Below are 23882 nucleotides of genomic sequence, written 5' to 3'. Positions count from 1 at the left end.
TTGACTTTCATTGTATGGATACAAAGTGTCAAATCATAATTCAAAATATCTTCTTTTGTTTTCCACAGAAGAAAGTAACATTGTGTCTACAGTTTACGCGACAAAGCAAACGCTCCATTTGTTCTTTGTGTCAGAAATAGCACGAGTGCTTGGAATACATCCAAAACAGAACTGGCATAAGTTTACTGTCGGGGATTTGTCGTGTCGTGCCGAATTGCGCCGCATCCAGTGTAGACAGTGTCACCGATTATAATGGCTTCTGTTGTCTTTTGTCATTTCGAGCAGCCGTGTAGACCCTTAAGTCGTCATACAGGTTGGGTGTTCTTTGACTCAATCTTAACTTCACTTCATCTCCCGCTCACTTTGAAACGCACCTCTTCCTCTTCCTGTGCGGACTTTCCTCAATCCATGTCGTAGATCTTTAATGCTAAGTCACTTCAGTTTTTTTTTTTTTTTGCTCAACAAGCTCGATGTCCTCCATCACTCTTATATCATGTCAGAGATTTAACTTGATAGCGGTAAATGACCGTATCCATCCCTCTGTTTGTTGTGCCCTCAGACAAAGGCACGTAGATGTGTTTTCACAACGGAGGAGGACAGCGATAGCGATCGTACAATGCAGTAACCGCTGAAGACTGTGAGACCCTGAGAACTTATCTGCAATCTCGACTCATTGTGCATATTATATTTCACATGCAGGGCATCTTTCTCAAGGAATGGAACTCCATTGCTGATCATGTTGTAAACACATAATTTATGCTACATCAAGGTTGGTTGGAAATGACACTTTTGTGATGCCACTTGGCCATTGTCAGATAAGAGTTTCACTAAATTCATCAGAGGATGCATCAGAGTTTATGCATCAAGCTTCATTAATTTGGCTTTTGACATATGTTTTAAAATGTAATTGTTACTGTAATTGTTTTTGTACACATGACTCGGGCAGGGCAAGCTAGGCCAAGCTGCAGTGTTTGTTTCCATGAAACCGCAGTGACGTTTGTTTTAAAAGCAAACAGGCCTGTTTAGGCGGGTGAAAGAGAGGGAGAAAGGCAGAAAATTGAAGTGCAAAGCATGGAGTGCTGGAAAAAAGGGAGTTCGCAATAATACAGCCATTCACTAAAGTGTTGACTGCGGCCAGCTGTTTGCACATTCAGCGAGGTGAAACTCTTTCAGACTTCAAGCAGTGGAGTTTTTGAACCACTTTGTGCCTTTTTTTGCAAGCTGTTATTTCACTGCACAAGAAACAAGACCACACAATCCTTCCCAGACACATTCTTTTGTATTATTAATAGCCCGTGTATGATGTAATTTACAGCTGTGCTGCTTTTTAATAGAAGTTGCTTGCAACCAAAATCCGTTTTACATTTCTGTAGCATGACAGAACTTCTAAAGAATGATTGCGAGAGAGATGGTTTAACCTATGAGACCAAGTTTGTTTTTTGTCCCCCCCCCCCCCCAATAATTTCTTTCTTTCTTTTTTTCTCTCCATCCATCTCCCATGTTTCTCAAGAGTCCAGTAATCAGCTGCATTTGAGAGACAGGGAGAAACAGAATAAATAAAAGAAGAGGAAAGAAAATAAAGCAGTAGCAGGGTTGAGGGCCGTGTGAGGTTCAGGGGAAGGTGGTCTCGAACAGTGCCATCTCTGTTAGAGCAGCGGGAGGAAATCTCTCCGTATTCCTGTTGCATACTGCCAGCCCTCTCCAACAAACCATTCGGCAGGTGCTGCTGCACGATCCCATTACTTATCTGAGCTCAGTTATATCGTTTTGTTTCATAGCAGCAAGTAGCAGTTCCAAGATTAAGGGTGCATGTGCCACTAAATATATATATATATGTGGCTTGAAAGTAGGCATGGGGCGGTTTCTGGTTTCAGTAACAAAAATTTCTGTTATACCTTTCCTGTGGTATGAGCTGTTTTTTTTATGTCTTGTCAAAGACGGAAAGTGCAGGAATCCCTCAGGGTAAGAGTAACATGACCCCTCCCTCTGTAGTTGGTGTGAGCAGTCAGTCACCAAGTATTCAGGGAAATACAGTCAGTTTCGGGACGTAAATAGTTGCGAGAAAACGCATATGATGTAACAGTATATTGGATCTGTGCATAAACTCTTAAAGGGGTCGCACACCGGACGCGCAGCTTGACGGCGCGCCGCGCAGCGCCGCGTCTTTTAAATTCGAACACATTATTCTCTGTGAGAGTACACACACCGGCGCCGCCTTTTGGCGTCGTGGCGCCGTGTTCAAAATCCTGCCGCGCCACAGAGCGCCATTTACATAGTTTTATATTAAATTTACATGTATGTGTCTCAAATCGTAGTTAATGTATATACAGACTTCACCCTGTGCTGCAATATACATTTAGTTTTATATTTATTTACAGAAATCAGAAAATTTCTGATGTTATCGGATTTTCAGGTGAGAGTTGTTCTAGACGTGGCGCGGCGCTGAGCTGCGCATCCGGTGTGCGGCCCCCTTTATAGTGACAGCAGCCTAATAAACTGTGTTAAAGACTGTAGGCCAGCAGCCATATCACCCTGTAGCCCAAGACTGGTTGCCCACTGAAGCTAAGCAGGGTTGAGCCTGGTCAGTACCTGGATGGGAGACCTCCTGGGAAAACCAGGTTACTTCTGGAAGAGGTGTTAGTGAGGCCAGCAGGGGGCCCTCACCCTGTGGTCTGTGTGGGTCCTAACGCCCAAGTATAGTGACGGGGACCCTATATGTCAAAGAGCATCGTCCTTCAGATGAGATGTTAAACCGAGGTCCTGACTCTCTGTGGTCACAAAAAAATCCTAGAATATCTTTCGAAAGAGTAGGGGTGTAACCCCTGTGTCCTGGCCAAATTTGCCCAGTGGCCTCTGTCCATCATGGCCTCCTAATCATCCCCATATATATATATATATATATATATATATATATATATATATATATATATATATATACACACACACACATACTGATAGGCTTCATCTCTCTGTCTCCTCTCCACCAATAAGCTGGTGTGTTGTGGGCGTTCTGGCACAATATGGCTGCCGTCGCATCATCCAGGTGGATGTTGCACATTGGTGGTGTTTGAGGAGCGCTATATAAATGTAATGTATTATTATTATTATTATTATAATAATATGTGTGTTTAATAGCAGTGATTTACTCTGCATGGGTCCTTCAACAATCACGAACAGTAAAATGCAGCTGTAGCTTCTCTTGGGCTTTCTTATACTGCCATTTGTTTTTAAAAGTACTGTTGGACTCAATAGCTTTTTATGCTATTGAGTTTTATCACATCTTAAAGGTACTTTTATGCAATTAAAGTAATCTGCTGAGCCTCTCATGGTGGTAAGAGAAGACGTCAAATGGATAATTAAATGTATAAATGCAGTACCGAATAGTACATGACATTAGATTGCTCAGCCACAGATGAGAGTTGATTTGGATGGGTAAAACCATCAGTTTTCCCCTTAAGGCTCCATCATTTTTATTTTATTTTCTTATTGTATTGTAGGATGGCTGATCAATCAAATATCAATCGTATAGTGCCGCCTCTAGCATCAGTGACCACCTTTTTATGATCATTGTGCATGAGTCCTTGCTTTGTCTCGCTGTTCTTGAAAAATTAAATCCTCCTGGTACAATCCAGCTTTTGTTTTCAGGACTGTACATTTCTCTTCCTCTCCAACCCCCTAATCCCGATTCACATGCTATCCATCCTAAATAATATTATTAAAATAGAAGTAGTAATAGTAATTGAATGTGGTGGATTTGAACTGTGACAAGATAATTGACAGGGCAGTTCAGACAGTGACAGGATGCATGTAACTAAGCGAGAGAGCGACCGTTAAAGACGCAATTATGGCGTAGTATGTCCCAAATCTTGCCTACTATTCTGCTACACACTCAAAGTATGTACTTTTTCTTCACAAAAACGGTACATACTTTTAGGGCATAGTATAAGTGGGCGAATTGGGACGCCACGCTGGTCTAAAACAGGTTTCTCAAAAACGAATAAATCTCTTCTTCAGGGGCGTCTTATCTCACTCCCTTCATGGCCTGAGGGATCCTATGATGGATAATGATCCTGATTTGTCAGTGCTCTTGGCTTCTGAACACGGCCCAAACAACGGCTTTCAAAGCCGGTGGGAGAAAAGGTCTTTCAGTTGGCTTGTCATGGTAGGGTCGCCCACAGGTTACGCCTGGTCTTAACTTATAAGCCGGATTTAATATCATGAGCCTTTTAGCTATACTTTTAAAGGTAGATGGTGTATTAGTTGCCATGTGATATGGCATCTGAGTCAAAGCTTAGTCTGTATTTCAAAGTTAATAAATGTAATGATGCCTCAAGAGTACGCCACAAGGAATAAATGAACACCGTAGGTCTGGCATAAGACCTTTAGCCCTTATATAAATATTTGAACTGTAACCACACCTCTTTCCTCCTGTTCTCTTTACATTTCCTGTGTTTTTTGGTGAATTTTGCTGGGTAGTAATTACAATAGCAATGCAAATGGGACTAAACTTCCTGTATAAGTCCTGTGGTCAGACATGTTTTCTTTCTGAGAATCCTGCTCTAATTTAAAACCGTTAGTCCAGCAAAGCATCAATACATGTTTACCATTCTCACTAAGGAAATTAAAACTTGAATGACAGGAACAATCAAGAAATATTGACGGGCTGGCCTTTGCTTGTTTGTCACAACATATTGTTCCTGTAAGGCTGCAAACTTGCGTGTGCTTCTGGGGACGTGGCAAATTAGGCTGTTTTGAGAAGCTAGCTTGATGCTATTTGAGATACCAACATTTCTCCTCAAAGCCCCTGATTCCCAGTACCCATCGAGTAGACATTCGAGAGACGGTAGCCCTGTTCCCAAATCATTGCTTTCCAATTTTCAGTGTGACGCAGGAGCCATTAGCGTGGATTTCTAGGCAGAATGTTTTCAAAAGCATCACTGAGGACTGGGCCTAATGCGTACCTCGTCTGTCAATACTGAGCTGGCTGTTTAAACCTGAGGCATAAATAATGAATCATATGAGGCAGATAACAGGTGCTGGAGTTTTTAAAATTGCTCATGGTTGCATTGCATTTGAAACGGGATGTCTGAAATTGTAGCGTATGGATGTTTCAATAGCGGCTGCTGTTAACTAGAAGGTGGGTTGGCAGATGGCCTAGGTAGGCAGCTGCCTTTTGAGGTAGTTAGTTTAGTGACTGATTTGGAACTTGGGTAGCATACAAATTGAGCTCACATGGGACACTACACTCATTATGTATTGCAATTAATTATCATTTTTATAATTATAATAAACATTTCTCTCATTTTGTTGCATTAGAAGATTAGTGTGTAAGAAAGTGTACCTGCTGGAAGACGGTTAATTCCTTCAGATGTTTGTACTTTTGCTTTTAAACACTGTGTTTGGCTACAGCACAAATTACATTAATGAATTTAAAGCTTGATTTCTGGAGCAGTTACACTTCATATTCGATGTGAGAGGTGGAAACAGATGCAGTAGTGTTATGATATTTTAAGTATCAATGTTTAATTATAGTAATAATTTAGTTTTTAAAGTTTGTGTTTTAATCATATTTTAAATGATCTGCATTAGTTTGGCACAAATACACAATTAATTCAGATTGACTCTGGATCAATGTTGGACTTCACAGCATTGCAGAGGAAAACAAGTTTGATTATGATTCATGGTACTTCCTAGTGATTTCAATCTTCATTAATGAAATATGCTGTGCTTCAATATTTTGCAACACACATTATGTGTATTGCGTTAGCATCAGTCACAAGCTTATAACACAGATTGCTGGTATTAAACACTTTTCATTTGACCTATTTTGTGAAAACGGAACATTGATCTTACGTTTTGTTTGTAGAAAGATGGCCTTTAACAATGATTCAACACATTAATATATTCCCTCCATCAGTGTAATTTTGATATTACTTGCATAGTTGGTTGGATAGACCTTGATAAAAGTAGATCAGACAAAACCCTCCTTTCCACTTTAGACCTAATCTCACCTTTAAATGAGAGAAGGTGATGATCTCAGTTTCCTCAGAAACACGCCTGAACCTTTGCTCTCTTTCATCTTTAATCCAGCTTCCTGCTTCCACACATCTGTGCCATGTTACATCCAATGCTGCATGGTTTAATATACCATCGTTTTTGTTGTTGTTGTAGCTGCTAACTTAAATAGAAGAAAGGTGTAAGTAATAACAAGTGACTGTCGATAAAAATGTGTTATTTGCATCCTTTTTAAGGGACGTTGAATTTGTTAAGTAGAAAACTTGCTATTGAGAAAAAGACACAGTATTAACTCAAGTTTACAAAGGACTTGTTCCTACCTGAAAATCAAAAAATGAAAAGTACTCATGAAATTTTTGTCAGGATTTGGCCTTCAGTAGATTATAGTTGAATGACAGTTTAAATTGAATGTGTTTCCCTACAGTGCCCAGGCCTTGTGAGTGACTGGCCACCATCCATCTGTATCTTACCTCTGACAAGCCTCAGCCTGCTCTTAGGGTCTGGAGATCGTCAGCTTTGAGCCACACATTTCTTTTGAACTTTGATTTCATTTGAAGAGATGAAAAGCTGATATTTCACCCCTGCTTGCTCCCTGTTTCAGATGTAAAAGAGCAGCATCGGTACTTTTCTACAAACAGAGTTGGACCAAAGGTTAGAGGCAACAGTGCCTAATTTCTAAGTTTTGATATGATGAAAGCTACCAGGTTGGCTTTGGAACAGGTTCAGTTGAATGTCACTTTTGAATAAAATTGGCTCCAATCGGGATCATTAAGGGCATTTTGGTTTGTGTGTGGCTGTCTGGAGTCTTCCTCTTCTTTCTTCTCTTTGGGCTTCAAGGGAACCTGGAGCATTAGACAGACTTCTTCCTTTGATAGAAGGCCTTTCTGCCAGAATTAATTATCAAGCATGTCGCCTGGGTGTGCCGTCCATTGCGCAAGTGTGTGAATGAACAGGCATCTGTCAACACACCTCCTCGGTTGCTTTCTTCCTCGCCTCTGCCAAAACAGCACAATAGTGAGTCTGGCGTGCTACACTTCAAATGTAAAATTGTCCTTGTATCTCTTCGTCTCGTGGCTTAAGCGTCTGTCTCCGTCTGTGGTGCCTTTGTTTACATAATCCAACATTTTTGGGTCTAATTTTGAGCTGAACCAGTTTTAGGGCTGTTCGTTGTTGAAGGGCATATCTGTGCCCCCTGCCGAGCGTTAATGATATTTTAGTAATGCATTGCCTGGCAGTGGGTAGTGGCGTGGCTTTATTAAAGTCTTCTCTGTGCCTAGAGGAGGAATCAAACACAGGACTGTCAGAGTGCTGGAGACTTCACAAACGTGGCTGTGTAATAAAAGCTAGAATTAATATGAGTATGTCATCGAATTCTCAAAGAAATATCTAATTTTGTCACCTTTTACAGACTCTGGATTGTCAAATGGATACATTGTACTCTCACTGATAAGATCATCTTTGGAAGTGCCCATTGTAGAAACCTGATACCTTGTAGAAATTAGGCATGCGTCACAATGGTCAAATAGTCAAAAAGGTTTTATTATTTTATACATGCCAATTGCTAACCTGTTCTTTGTATCTCTGTTTTTCTTGCCTAACCTTAGACACACAAGTGCAGTTCAAATGGGAAATCAGGGCGATGTCCCTCGGTACCAGCCGGATTTGCAAGATGAAAATCAGACTCTTTTTCTGGTTCTCTTTCCTTCTCTTGTTCTGTCTCTCTCGCATTTCTTTTTTTCTTACGTATGCTTTGTCGAAATTATCCATAATTTATATGTGTGTGTTCAGGAAGCCAGCTCCTTAATGGAGGTATGCATAATGCATTTGTCATGCTTTTATTGGAGCCTCTGGTGGCCCGTTCCGAAATTGAGGCGAGTACTGCGTCTGTTCCATGACATACTAAAGTCTGGGAATAACCATGGATTCCACAATTTGACATATCAATATCTTTGAATCATGATATGATGAATATTGTGAAACAAGGTATTCCCCCCTAATGCTCTTAGTATTGCACTTGGCTATTTAAGTCTCACAAATCTTCTTTCATAATGTGATCAATCAATGTCAAAATTCGTAATTATCATAAAATATAAAATTTTTGCAAAGCCAGAAATAAAAATTAAATGCACTACCATTCAAAAGTTTGGGGCCTGTAAGATTTTTTTTAAATTTGAAAGAAGCCTCTTCTCACTGAGGCTGCATTTATTTGATTAAAAATACAGTAAAAACAGTAATATTGTGAAATATTACAATTTGAAATGACTTCTTTCACTTTGAATATATTTTAAATATAGTTAGCGGTGTGCTAACGTGTGTCTCAACATGTACACCCAAAGCGCGTCTTGCGCACATTAAAAGCCTGTCATACAGCGAGAGTACTGTGAGAACTAAGTTCCCTTTCACATCTTATTGTGCTTAAACTGTCGAATACACACAAGGTTTACATAAACAGTCGTTTATATCTTAAGTGAATGTAAACAGGTTGCATGAGTGTCAGTATGATACGCATGTGTATCAGTATATTACATCTGTGCATTAAAGTGATAGAAGCCTAATATTCCTGCTGCCGTCTGTTTTATGAATGCCAAACTACAAAGTATCTTTGATAAAAAACAATGTATATTTAATTCATGCACTGTAAACAAATTCTAACCTTCCCAACTCAAAATGTTTTGTCTCAAATGTTTTACCTAAACTAAAAATGTATATTGATAAATTTATATTAGTAAAACAACTTTACTGTATTGTTTATTCCCCGTTGCCCCCCAAAAAAGAAAAAAAGTATTACATCATTATATATTAAACACTCAAGCCATTCTGCCAGTTTATTTAAAATAGTAGTTTAATAAATTTTTATTAAATCTACAACAGTATTGTGAAAATACCTTAAAATGGTAAGTACTTTGACATTTTCTGCACAGTAGACCTTAAAAATCATGCATTTAAATTCAGGATTCTAATAAGATGCACAACGCTGATGAATTGCACCTTACATTAACAAAATCACAATTATTTGAAAAACATCAATTATCTGCAAAAACATCAAAAAATACCATAAAATGTAAGTAACTGGGGAGTGTACTCACCCAGTGCTTAGAGACATTTCACTTACATTTTTGTATTTAGGAACATCTACAAATATTTGCTAAAGTGCAAAAACACCATAAAATGCAAGTAACTGGAGAGGGTTACTTCAAATGTTCAGTGTAACTTCACTTGAATTTTATATTCTCACAACAGGTTCTTTGAGCTCATGAAACTACATCTTAACAATTTATAAACATTAAACATCTAAAACATTTACAAATATTTTGTAAGACTGCAAAAGTCACACACACACAAAAAGGAGAAACGGGAAGTACTTCAGGGTTGCTTCACTCAGTGTTTAGTGTAATTTCTTGTGAATTTAAGTATTCTCACAGGAGGTACTTGGAGCTCATGATGTCCTTTTAAATGGTGAAGAAATGCTGATTGAGAGCCTTAAAATCACAGTTGTCACAAGAAAATGTGACATTCTCCTTAACGCCAGTCTTTGGATGTACCCACACAGATGTATTTTTAAAGCCCCAATTCTTTTGAAAATACAAACACATTCTGGGTGTAAACAGGGAAAGGAAGTTGCATTAACTGACCAATGGCCAGTTCTGTAGTGCTTGAAAAGGATGTCTTGGTGACGTGATGAGAACTTGCAGAAACGGCACTGCATGGACTTCTTATGCTGAAAACCTGCTAAATAAATAAATGGCAAAGCCTCCTTGCATCAAATAGCTGACGACAAGTGACAGAACAGACGTTTTTTACATAACACTGCCAAATTTTTATTAATTTATGTCTTTAAATCACATGCAGCAATATTTTTAACCTTAAAGCATCTTAATGAATTTTAAATTCATGAGGATGTCTAGTGGCGGATCCTGGCAGTAACACTCTTGCAAGTCTTGCATATTCATGTAAAATAACTTACTTCTACATTGATAATAAGGTGGATTAGTGGATTGGTCCTTGTTCATTAAATTAATTAAATTAGTCAATTTAATTAATAATGTCAATGTAATATCATCAAATAATACTAAGTTTTGAAGTTGATTTTTGGATGAAAAAAGTTCTAAAGAAGGTTTTTACTATCACATTTGATCAATTGAATATCTCATTGCTCAATAAAAGTATTGATTTTAATTTGTATTAATTAATTATTCAACTAATTTCTTACTAGTGTATGTAATATAAATAAATTAATAAGTAAATGACATATGACATGCACAGTTTATGTAAGAGTTTTGCTGTAATGTATTGATTAGCTTTACATCACCAGTAGCTAGTATACATCCACTATTCAGTGTCAGAGGAACACTCGTTGAGTACAAAGGTTTTCATATTAAGCTTTGTTTCAGCATCTTTCTGTTCTGAAGTGGATGTCTGGTTTCCCCCTCTAAAACAATAGCAGCTTAAGTGTCAGGAAGTGCCTTAAGTGTCTTTTCATGTTCCTGCCTTTCTTGTCTCATAAAAGCTTCTGAGTGTGTATGTTGATGTCTATAGTTGGTGTATTCTATTGCATATGTGTGTGTGTGTGTGTATTGCATTGTTTATAACTATATTGTCTCCGGACAGTCACATGCTCTAATTTTTTTTTGTCTGCTGTTTGTTGCAACTGTGGACTTAAAGAGGATTTTCTGTTTGTAGAGTTAATCAAAGCACTCTTCTTAATCTGTGCGTCAGCCCGATCTCAGATGGAAGAAACCGTCACCTCGGATAAGAGTTCACATGGCTAAATGATTTTTAGATGCTTAAAACATCAGCCGTGCACATACTGTTCTCTCTCTGTCTCGCTCTTGAATAAATGCACGCACACTCTCAAACTGGCCCATCGCCCGGTTCCGCTCAGTCAGATCTGCAGCAAGATTGTGCCGAACACTCAGACTCTCCTCACGCATACACATTAATTCTAGCTAATTCATCCCGGGACTGTAAAACTCTGGGATGAGAGTCTGTGAAAATAGGATGGGCTGGTTTTTAAAAGTCACATGACTATAAGAACTACTTTTGAAACTGAGATCTGCATACTCAGCAGAGGGACCTAAAAAAAAAAAAATTCTACACTGATCTGACACTACGTCAAGTCTCTCTGACCCCTCTGCCAGTGCACGGGATGCAGTCTCCAACCTTTTACTGTCATTTGCGTATCGATCAGCACAAACAGCACTGCTGCTTATATGGTTGCTAAGCGGATGAGAGCTGACACTGAGGGTAGTGTCGCGTAACCAGCCTTTTAACAGGAACAACTGATCAACCAACATATAAAGTGACAGTTTGACAACCACAGTTTTTTTCTTTCTTTTTATAGGCCATTTACGGGCCATCCATCCAATTTTTTATATAATCTCAGTATGATTTTGAAATTTCGTTGCAACTATGGTCGTTTTTAATTTAATGCTTTGTATTTGTAGTTTCTGAATGTTTTTACCCGTATTTCTTTTCATACCCAATACCATAGTTTTGAGGAAGCACTTTCTTTTTGATGCAATGAACAGTCTGAACTAGGGGTGTGCATGAATATTTGATCTGTAATTATTATTATTCAAAAAATTAAATATTATTTGAATTTTACTACGTTGCTTTGCTGGGCGTAAATGCAGTGAATCCATGATTAATCCCAATATCTAACGCGCAGTTATAATTTAATGCACTTGGTGGCGCTGTGCGGCGTGTTTAACAAGTTGTTTTTATGTGATCACATAATTTCGTCCGAAGTTTGGAATTAGGCTACTTAGATGAAAATGATCTTACTAAATGATCTTACAAAATGGAACTACTTTTGATCAAATTAATTAATGAATCTGAATTATCATAATATCACCACCACAATGAGAAATCACATGAAATCCAAACAGCAGTCGAATGAGGAAAGACAGCTGTCCATCACTGCATACACGACAAGTAAGCGCAGCTGAACCCCGACTGATGCTTTTGTTCTTTATATTTTTTTTGTTTATTCATATTGTTTAATGTTTTCAACTAAAAGAAAACCTTAAGATATATTGTAAGCTTGCTGTGTATATTGCCTAATCATAAGCTTGTTCAGAAATGGTGACACAAACTTTTAAAAAACTTAAACGTCATTTAATATTCGATTTTTATGAGCCCGAATATTCAAATGCAGTATTTTTGAAAAATGGCCATCCCTAGTCTGAACGATTTGTGGGCATGTGGCTGAGCCTTTAGGTAACAAAAGTGGGAGAAGAACAGCGTGTGTTTGTTTGTGATAGAGTTTCATTGTCAGTAAGTTTTGCTCCTCGCTGATGGATATAAAGCTTTTAGATGCGTCTGATGTGTTTTTGAATGTGATAAGAGGGTTTCTTAGATGAGTTCGACTGGAGAGCTCAGGGGAGATCTGCCGTCTGCCAGGAGACTTCAAGGCCTCTGGGCTACTGCTTGCTTGCTTTGAGACTCACACACACACACACACACACACACACAATGCTCCGTCCTTCTGCTGCCTGCCTAGATTAATGAGACCAGTGTCATGCTTTGCCCAGACAAACACACATACACACTGTGTGTCTTATCCACAAGGGCCCAAAGGCAGGTGTTTAATAGATATTACTCCGTGCATAACCTCTAACCAAGCACTTTATTTACATCAACACGCCTCTCAGTGGACCTGTTAGAGTCATTAGAAACACTGCGGTTCTTTAATTAAACATCTCATGGGCTGGAAGAAAATGCAGATGTTCCAGCTGGAGAATAATCTGATTTTTTCCAGTTCTTTTTAGTGTTTATCCCTCATTATTTTGATTTGATTGTCAAGGGCACATGTGATGTGGGTTTCTGAAAGTGCATGTGGTGAAGTGTACACATGGTCACAGGTCATGAGAATGACCGTCATGCTTCTAAATGAAACCGATCTAAGGTCATTGCTGTTGTGTAACTCGCACACATGGTAGTTCGGGCTTTTCTTTCCTTAGTTGTCTCTTGAAGTCTGTGTGAGGCCTCAGTTTGAACTCCTACCTCACACTGCTCATGCTAGACACTGCCTGGGGTCTTATTGATTTCTCGCTGATTTATTGACTTCAGCTTTAGTACTGTATTTTTAACAAATTTGTGTTGAGCAAACCATTAACTCCTATTCAGCTTTGGCCAAATAACTTGTTTTGCACCATTTTTTTGCTATGGGCATGATACCTCAAATCATGTGGTTTGTTTGAGGAGAGGTATGCTATTACTTTTCTAAGTACCTACAATTTTCACCTTGTGGACACGCACATAAAAATTCTTTCATTGAAGGCTTGCGTAGACTTTCATGGAAGGAGGAACATGAGACCAGAATCTATCTTAGTGTTTCTTTAACAAAGACAGCCTCATTATGCTAGTGTTTTCATGTTGCAGCCATTTCTTTAAATGTCAAACTTCTGGACATTGATTTTACATTCTGGATGAATCTCTGAATTATTATTAATAATAAAATGTCATTTCAGTTCTACTTTCTGAGTATGAATTATCATATGCAGTAAAAGACAACAATACTCAAGCACTGTAAAAGGTTTTGCCACAAACTCAACTGTCTGGCTTCTCTCCTGTACATGTACATGATTTATGAGCTTCTACAACTTTTGATCTCCTAAATGAACTCCTTTCCACAAACTGATCATAGAAATAAAAACAGTATATGAATAAAAATGAATAACACAGATTTCTCAAAGCCATAATCAAAGTACTCTCTCAATATTCAAAGTGCAATTAGAGACTAAATATTTCTTAAAGCATGATACAGCGCTTAAGAGATGGTTACAACTACACAGCCCAGCCTAAGATAGCTTTAATATTGGCAGATATTCGCATGCATCAGACAGCCGCTTTCAAAATGTGGTTTATTGAAATCGTGTTTGAAATCGAAAGTAAAACGCGTTCGCATTCAAACGAGATTTCAATATGCTGAGTGCTCATTCTACAAGACTTTACAGATGCTTAGGCCTCTGCCATGGTCTTGTCAGTTATTTCATCACTTACTCTCGTCACATGATCAGTGAACTTTTTATTTCTATAAAAGCAAAGCAAAACGACATTGTAGACGTAATGTAAACGTAGCGGTACCATATTCTATCCCAATTTCACCCTCACACTCAATATCGCGAGACAGCTTTTCACCTCGACTAGAAATCTCGTCACATTTTAATCTCGTCATACCTCTAATCAATAATTATTATTTCTTCCTTGGGAAATTTGTTCAGTGTTTGGACCTCCTGCATCCTGGCTCTGTTCGACCACAGACGTGGAACTGCTTGAGGCAGGAGGAACTCTTGGCAATATCTCTCTTTCTCTCTCTCTCTGTGTCCTTATGGGATTTGGAGGAAATGCTTTCTGCTCAGACCCTTTGTTCCGTTATTCCCTAAACTAGGACCTGCTTCCTCCCCACCCACATCTAACCTTAACTGTTTAACCGTCTCACCATAAAGGATCAAAACACGTCATCTTTTGGTATATCTCTGCACTGGGGAAATTTTTTTATTTCGGCTCTTCCCCACAAGGGTGAATCTCAAGAAACCGGTCAAGAACAAAAGAGGCATTATTAAAAAATACATTTTGTATGAATAAAATTAAGCTTATTTTTAGGACCATTGAGATATATTTATTGATGTATATATTTGACCGTTTTTATTGCATTTTTCTCGTAAAAAAAAAAAAAAAAAAAAAAAACTCATTCTCTGTACTGTAATATGAAAAGGTTATAGAAATTTTAACGTTTATACATCATGTATTTGTTTTACTGAATTAAATTTTAGCAGCTTTTCATTTAAAAATGATTTTCATTATTACAGTATTAAGAATTTAGTTTTAATTGTCCTAAGAATGTAAAAATATAATTTGAATGAATAATTTGGTGAATTTAATGATTTTGTTCATTATTAATTCAATTATTCTGTTGATTTTGGAGTCAAGTATGACCTGGTCATTTCTTCATGAGATTCACCCTCTAACCATTGCAGGTATTATTAATATTTGTGGTCATGGCAGCTTTGGCGAGATGCCACAGGCTAAACTTCTTCATTCCTGTGGTTTTGACATTGCTTGGGTCATGTAAGGTAATACTGTTCACCTCACAAAGAGAAAACGAGACTGGAGAAAGTCAGTCAGCATAAAAGCCTGTAGAAAAAAACAATTGGAATATTAAAACATCACACCATCTGAACAGCCTGTCATATCAGACCAGACCAGACCAGACTGGTTTGTGCAGCCCAAGACAGCCAAGACCGACCGCAGGCTAGGAATAAAGAACCAACCACCCTAAATTATAGAACAACTCAATGGCGATTATCTCAGTCTCATGAAAACAGCCCGATTAGGAGTTCATTACTGCTGCTGCTGAGCTTGTAAAATCTGACACAGCACTTTGTTGAACTTTCAGAGCTGTACTTTTTAAAGGACCCAAACTGATTGATGCAGCTGTGGACTAGAGGCTGTTAACGCCTCTGTTTGATGACAATCACGATTAGCCTAATAGTGCAGTGGGCCCATGCAAGCACTATTATATTCTGTCCATGTTTGCTGCTTCCTTTCTGTTTGAATGAGAGTTTTGCGGTGCTGATGGAGGCCTGGGGTGTTGAGGCTCTAACAGGGGTGTGTGTGTGTGTGTGTGTGTTTGTGTGGCTGGTTCAGCTGTAATTGTTGTGACCTAAATGATGGTAAACAGTGGCATTGCTGTCCACACAACCAGAGCCACATTGACACTGGCCTCTTTGTCCTTCTCTTTCCACCCCCTCCGATATACATACACACACACACACACAAACACAGACACACGCACACACATACGGGCCATTTGTAGCTCCATAAGGGCTATAGGGAGCAGGATGGCCCCAAGCAGACTGGACTGGCATGGATTTCCCTCCCTGGGTGGAAACTGTAAGAAACAGGGGACTCTGGGACAATGGCTACGTGACTCTCTTTGGCATCTTAGGAGCTAAGCGTGGAAAGAGTCTTTTGTTTCTAGTCTACGTTTCCCAACATTACATCATACTTCCACTAATACACACGTGTGAGATGTTGTGGAAGCTGTTTAGATGTGATTTAGGTGCACGCTAATGTGGTTTCCAGAGCTCCTTGGTTATTTTTCCTTCTGGATTTCCTTTTAGGTTTAGAGATACTTCTTTGGGGGCTTTCACACTGGGCACGTTTGTGGACACGAAGTCTTTGACCGTTTTCAGAACCGCTCTGTCATTGCCGATTCATTATCCAGAGGTTGTTTTAGCGATGAAACAGCGAGTCATTTTTAGTAAGACTTTGTTCAGTAGCCATTACTCTTCTCAGTACTCAGTAGCCAGTCTCTTAAAAAACAGCATTTTTTTTTTATATAATTTTTTGTACCAATGTAAAAGTCTTGCTGTCTTTTTGTTTAAAAACAATCAACTTGAACATTATTATATATTGACAGGTATCAGTAACAATTTTAAAAATTCCAATGTTTGAGTGCTAGCCTATATATTTTAACCTTCTTATCCTACTTCGAGTATCATATTCTATGCAACATATTCACATCAAACTCCACTGAAATCAGCCGCTTGTGTAGAAGATTCCAATTTAGTCTCTATTTTAGTGTGCTGTCTTTGCGGTCTGCCTTCTAAGTAGCACACTAGGTTTTTGACAGAGCTAGTGTGTGTTACCGTTGACCAGCAGGTGCAGCCGTTTTGAAGGTGTCTCACCCACAGACCAATAAAAGCTTGTTTACTGAACACACAAACTTCCCACTACGTCACCAAAGAATGGTGTGTGTTGGAGTTTCAGGTATTACGAATGTGTGTAATAGCTTGTGAAAGCACCAAACAAATGTGCGACACATTTGAACTTTTGTCTCAGTCTTGTTAAGAACAACTCTATTGATATGACCACTGGGCAATAAACCAACCTTGGGGAAAAATTAAGGCTATCAAATAAGCAGGCAAATAAATTTTCCAGACAGCCCAATAAACAGCTGACAGTTTTATCCATTTAGTAGATATAAACGGGAGCATAAAAACAATCAGACTCGCCCATCTGCGGGGCATCATCAGTCTGCGGTCTAGTCTCCGGTGCATTGATCAGGGTGAACCACACCAGAAGTGTTTGACTGGTTTCAGAACAGCTCTGTCATTGCCGATTCATTATCCAGCGGGTTGTTTTAGCAGGCGTGTAACATTTTCAGATGGCCCAAGAGACACTGCAATGATGTTCAGCACTTATTAAACCATCGCTTCATTAATCCAAAGTATTCGGTTTGTGAGCGTGTATGTGCATTTGTCAGGGTGTTCTTATATTTTGTCAAATAGTACATAATTCATAATTTTGAGTGCAAGCAGTGTTGTTTTTGTGAGAGCAGTGAGACTTTTTGTTCATTTACATCACTCTGCACAGAGAAACCTAATGGAAATGGCTTGTTTTGTGTTTCAGCTCTTAAGCTTTTAGTTCAGTCATTCAAGTCTTGTTTAATGGATCCTCAGACTATTTTACAAAGGGAACTGCATGTGACTTCAATATGGTAAAAGTAAAATGTGGCTAATTGGCATTTAATTGTTGAGGGCAAGTTGGCCTCCTGCGGAATGACATGCTACACTTTTATATCTTTTTTTTTAATAATATTATTTTCCAGAGCATGTGCAATAGTCCATTGCACCACAGCTCTGACACATTCATATTTGTTAAAACCTTATTTCTTGATGCTTGTTTATTGGAAAAAAAAGCTCATGGACAGGTTTTTTTGTTAACTACCCATGTATATGAATTTTTTTTAATGTATTTTGTATAAAGGCTCCCTTCAGATTATTAGTCCAGAATTGTTATTAGTCTAGTACCAGAGAGCAGAAGAGAACGGAGAAGAGTGAGATGAATTTATTAAGTGAACAGTCAGAGAGATCACGCTCTGCTTGTGAAGGCCTGGAGATTCCCAGAATTTGAGCAGAAAGGAGCTAATGCCTAGCAACCGCGCCACAAAGAGCGGAGAACTGTGAGCTTCTAGAGCATTCAATGCAAAAACCCAAAGGACGAATGAAGTAAGAGTGAGAGAGCAAGAACTTAAGTCTGTTTGATCACACACATGATCTTAGCATTTTAAATAAGTAAATGACTTTCTTATGATTTCATAAGTTGAGAGTTGCAGCTGAGAGACCGTAAAACTGGTTAGGCGAAGACCAACCTAAAAAAATAAGATGAGCAGAGTGGGCAGACGGAGGACCTGGGTCGCAGCTGCAGCAACAAAACCAAATTATTCTTCACTGTGAACCTGTGTGCCTCAGACCATAATGACCATAAAAACTCAGCCGGACACACTGGCCCCAGATCAGGAGTAGACACCTGAGCTCACTGGCACATTTCTGTACTGTATTGGTGCACCTTTCATTAGCGTAGCCCACACTGTCATTCACACGCCCCCGCTTTCCCTCAGATCCGAGGTACCGCAACCATGTGATGCGTTGAGGTGTTTGGACAGCATAAACAACACCTGATACCAGGCCATTTGCACACATCTGGAGGTCTTGAGTCAACATGAAATGGCCAATATTTTTGGTAGAGTTTTTATTATTATTATTATTATTTTTATTTATATTTTTTATTATTATTATTAATTGATTTAATTGTGCCTCTCATTTCCTTTCTTTTTGCATCTTTGTTTTCATCTGATTCTCACTTAAAAGCACAAAAAATTTGATAATTGTGATGCCTAAATTCACTTGTAGTCTTTAAAATAATTGATTTTAGTTTTTGATTAATTTCATTTAAAAATATACATATTTTTTTATCATTTATTGGAATCACCATAATGTGAAATTATTATCGTGCATCCCTGAAAAATGCACATCCCGCTGTTTTTTTTTCTGATCATTATTATTTTTAAGTTATGTTGACACTGATACATTGTGGATATTAATCTTCTTTACCACTTTGGATTTTTTATTATTATTATTATTCTTAAGGAAAAACTACTGCAAGTGAATATTCTGGCCAAGATGTGCATATTGCTTTGGACATTAGCTCATAAAGTGAAAACAGGTTTGGTTTAAATGATAGTGTGCATGAAAATCCAGGCCATATAATAAATACTCTTAGAAACAGGATAAACACTATTACTGTCCCAGTGGAATCGCTGGTAATGTTTAAAATGAGTTTTGTGGGAGATGGCACACAAATTTCAGTTCTGAGACCCTACAAAGGATCTATAACCATAATTGGACAAATCGGAGAGATGTAGCATGCTTTAGTGTGTATTGCTCATTTAAGATCCTTTAAAAGGGAGTTTTGCAGGTAATCCATCACACAACTTCTGTTCGTTTGAGTGTTGCTCATGCAACGACCTTTGTCTTTTGTTATGGCTTAAAACATATTCCATGGAAGTGTCGCCAATGTTTTATTCACAGACAATAACTAAAACATACACGGCCACATCCTGCAGGTGCGCGACACTAGTCGTATGAATACTAATACACAATAGATGGGGTGATTCATACAGGCATTAATTTTCCCCATGCGGGCCATCCCGTCTCCTGTCTGTCCTCTAAGGGATTGAGCACAATAGGAGTTCACAGCTTGCGTTTGAGTTTGATTTGTTTATTAAAACCTTTTAAATACGCATGATTAAATACTCATCAAAAAAAAAAAAAAATATTTTTTGAAAAAAGGTAACGAGAATCATAACTATTTCGATAATTATAACGATAACTATATCCATCCACACCAATGCAGGATCACTGCAGTTGGCATGTATAATAAACAAAGTCATGTCGCCTGCCTCTTTAAATGCTTGAGCTCTGTAAAGCCGTGGATTCTGATTGGTTGTCTGTTGTTATTTGTCGATATCATTCCTCTGTCATTATCGTTACAGCTGTGGTGTGATGTTCCCTAATGTTATAGAATTAGAACAATTATTAAATCTTTATAGTTATTGTTATAGTAGGGACCTATGTAAAATATTACTATTATACAGTAGGATATCTACAGGGAATATCACAATTTCTTTCATGTTTTAATTTTAACAATTAACCTCTGTTGTGCATCAGTTTGTTTGGAATAATTAGAATTCCTCTCCTGAAATGCGATCTCATGAGTTATACAGCACTGTGATTGGACTGAAAGAGTATATTCTCATGTACTGTAGTTGTACATGTATATCTCATATAATTTGTAGAAAAGCTCAGAAATTGATGCGTACTCTTCTGCCAGTCACCACTCCGAAACAAATTGTGCAAAACTGTACATATCTGATAAAAAAAAAAAAAAACCTTTTTTTTTTTTTTTTTGGGTTTCATGACCCTTCAATGCTAACATTCTAAACGTGCAGTAGCAGCAAAAATCTCTCAAATGAAAGTCGCAAACTGACGCATGACTAAAGTTTGAACGGCTGCTGTCTCCGTAAGGTGTGAGAGATCTGATTTTGCATGTTTTAGGTGTTGACACCAGCTGCTCAAGTGTGAAGTTGTCTCTTCACATAGAAAAAGTGGGTGTGAGAGCATGGCATGTTGGCAGGTGTGCTAACACCAGGATTTTGAACTCCGTATCTTTTGAGATCCTAACCACACACTAGTGACGAGTCACAATTTTCAAATATTCGATTAGTTGATTTTAATTATAGAATATCGAATAGGTTGTCCCCATGTTTTTGGTGGTGACACGTTCATGTAACCAGAGGTTGGCGATGCCAATAATGCACCTAAAAGCTGGCAATCAACTCTCAGACAACAAAAGAAGAACACATGGTCTCAGAGCTTGTAAAGTATATATCCGCTCGCTCAACCCAGAATGCCCTTTATGACATGCTGGTTCGAAAATGTGTGAAATAAGTAGGGTTGTCCACGACTAAAGTTTTTTTTTCTTTTTTTCTTTTTTTTTTCTAGTCGATTAGTAGTTGTTCATTTAAGCCATTAGTCTAATCACATATTTATTAATTTAATTACTTAAATATAAACTGGAGAGAATACTAAACCATAATGAGCGTTTTCTTTTCATTTTGAATTGTTTTGTTTAAAAGTAGGCCTAGAGATTTCAAGCTTTCTGCATATTTCTACGCTGAGTTTCGGTTCATTCATGAGACGAGCTCCAGTTCACGTGCTATGCAAGTTATCGCGCCAGCGCCTCCATGTCCTGATTATAGTGTCTGCTATATTTGCTTTTTTATTTATTAAATCCAGGCAATTGGTTGATAAAACATTGATTAAAATTAAGATACAATTTATGCAAATGAAATTCAATTTTAAAGAAAGGCTTTCTACAAAACAAAATGAAATGAAGTTGTCAATCATGTCTGACCCACTCCATCCAAATATATTGTGCATCCTATGATCCTATCTCTCATGCTGTTCACTTTTCATATAATCAACATAGATGAAATAAAACGAACATTTATAATATTTAAACATGAATATGATACTAGATATGTTTTCTTTAATGGATACAACATGTAGGCTATAGTAGGCCTGCAGTAGGCTACAGAGAAATTTTATGTTGGAGCGGGATTTGAGCGAGCACCGTTTTACCGGTGAGCATGTGGGGGAGGGGTGCGATTTATTTTTTTTCTAATAATTCCCAGCGATCTTCGAATATTATTTTTGCTTGAAATGCCCATCCCTACAACTGACACTCATCTCTTTATTATCTTCTGATACTCTTTCATTGGAGTTTGAGGGCAGCATTTCATGGTTTCCGCTCAGTTTAGAGCTTAAGCTGGGTTTAGAGTTGTGTAAGAGGGTCTCAGACTGACGGCCGGGGGCAGCGCTCTATCTCGGAACTGCATGTCATGTGACACAAACATGTTTCCCTGACTGCAAATGTGCCAGTCTGCATCTGTTGCGTCGGTCTGACGTGTGCATGTTTGTTTTTGAGATGTTAATAGGTGCTTGTGGGAGCTTTTTGATTCTTGTGTATGGCCGTTATGTTTTGTGTGTTTATATAATGTTCAAATGAGGGAGTTAGATGCCAAATGAGTAGCATGCCCCCACAGGCCTGTGGAAATTACATTGATAAGACCTCGTTTCCTGTTTGTGAAGCACTCAGACATCTCCATTAAAGGCCAAACTTGATAAACACCAGGTCTGGCAGAGAATGGAATGCTGAAGATCGACAGCTAAGTCAGCAAGACTGGAGTTACTGAAAGTATAGGACACACACACACACACACACACACACACACACACACACACACACACACTCTCACTCTGCAGGGTGGGCATTAGCACTAAGACTCTGACTAGACGGAGGAAAAAACATTGACTGTGTGCTTGCTTTCCTGTCTGATGATGAAATGGGTGCATGAGTGTGTTTTTTTTAACCCTGTTTGTTTTGTGTTTCTGTCACAGGTGCTGGAGAATCGGGGAAGAGCACCATCGTAAAACAGATGAAGTGAGTGAATCGACAATTTTCTCTCCACTCTCTTTCAGACAGTTGTTAATGCTGGTGTGGATGATATGAGAGGGAGCAGCTGCAACGCTACAATTAGAAAATGTTGAAAAAGAAAATAACTCAAATACGCACACACGTTCTTTCACATGGCACATTGGGATTTTTTTTTTTTTTGCCCCTGATAAATTAACTCAAAGTGCACATACTCATACACAAACCCCTGAGCTCCAAGTCTAGTTTAGAATCATTAATTTCATTTTCACAGCTTCAATGAATCAGTTCTAAGGCCGCTAGCTAGTCAATTGAATTGAATAGAAAAGAAGTTCAACATATATCACCAGAGAGAACTCTGTTGTTTAACTGAAGGATTGAGTTGTGACATTTTTATGTTTAAAAAAAAAAAAAATTAAATGCAGGCATGGATGAATCACTAACAATAAGATCAATAACATGCCTTTTGAGAATATATGGGGTGAACTTCTTTTTCATGCCGACTTTAATTAGTGCAAGTTGTTCAGCAAGTTTATTTCACCATAACAGAAAAGCAATCATGGAAGACAGTTTACATAAATTCTTGCTCTAGCACCCCTTGTGACAATAATAATACATGAAACTGTGTTTGCCTTGTTGGCGTACTTGAGAAGAGTGTTTTCAGGTCTTACAGATAGATGGTATGTCTCAAAACCGAGGAAGTTGCCTACCTAGATAGAATTTTTTAACATTAGGATTGTTGCAACCATAAACATAACACTAAAGGCTAAAAATGCTGTTAACTTGCATGTCATCTTAGCTCACGCTCCCATAAACAGCTGTGGATGTGGGAGTGTGCGTGTAGTCAGGCCCCTGGAAGCAGATAATACTGTTTATCTGACCTTGACCTCTGCTGCTCTTCTTGCGCCTCTGTTTCCCAAAGTAGTTTTACACTCTAATCACTCTGATGGAAAATGTTTACTACATCTCATTACTGATACTGAATGCACCCCGACACGCACGCACTCATAATAGCAACATTTATTCTGTTATAAAAGAATTACATTATTAAAAAATTACTCTAGAACCTAGCTGTGCTTAGTTATACCCGAGAGAATCCCCTCAGGTGATTTGTATGCCATCTGTATGCCAAGAGTGACAGAGTGAACTGGCTCGCTTGCATCTCCATGAGCCAGAGCTGACTATATTAGCTTAAAGGGATACTTCACCTCTGGAAAGATGAATGTGTATTTAAATTGGGTCATTTATGTAGTAGAAATGTGAAATTATTTTTGAATTTGGAGCCTTCTAGACTGAGAGAAGCCCAAAAAATTATTTTTTGGATCATGTGGATGAAAGACAACAACTCCCAGAATACACTTACTTCGCTGCCCTACGAGGCCACTCCCAAGCCACGCCTACCGGTTACAGAGGGCACCTACTAGTTGACTCAAAACTGAAAAGACACCGTTTTATCGTGAGTCTCCGTGACGAGTCTGCCCGGGATTTCGAGATCGCCCAAAATGTCCGGGATTCGGCTTTTG

General features: G+C 38.4%; 1 protein-coding gene across 1 annotated transcript in view; it reads left to right on the top strand.

Annotated features, from left to right (window-relative positions):
- Window positions 1-23882, top strand: part of gnai2a (guanine nucleotide binding protein (G protein), alpha inhibiting activity polypeptide 2a) — a 64250-nt gene that overhangs the window by 24115 nt on the left and 16253 nt on the right. The window contains exon 2 of the mRNA XM_082155497.1: window positions 22326-22368. Within this exon, the coding sequence (XP_082011623.1) occupies window positions 22326-22368 (43 nt within the window). The remainder of the gene's footprint in view (window positions 1-22325; window positions 22369-23882) is intronic.

This window comes from Leuciscus leuciscus, assembly GCF_965113295.1.
Source record: "Leuciscus leuciscus genome assembly, chromosome: 23".
In the NCBI taxonomy this organism is placed as follows: domain Eukaryota; kingdom Metazoa; phylum Chordata; class Actinopteri; order Cypriniformes; family Leuciscidae; genus Leuciscus; species Leuciscus leuciscus.
The sequence above is the reverse complement of the archived record's forward strand: the minus strand, read 5'-3'. Positions and strand labels throughout refer to the sequence as shown.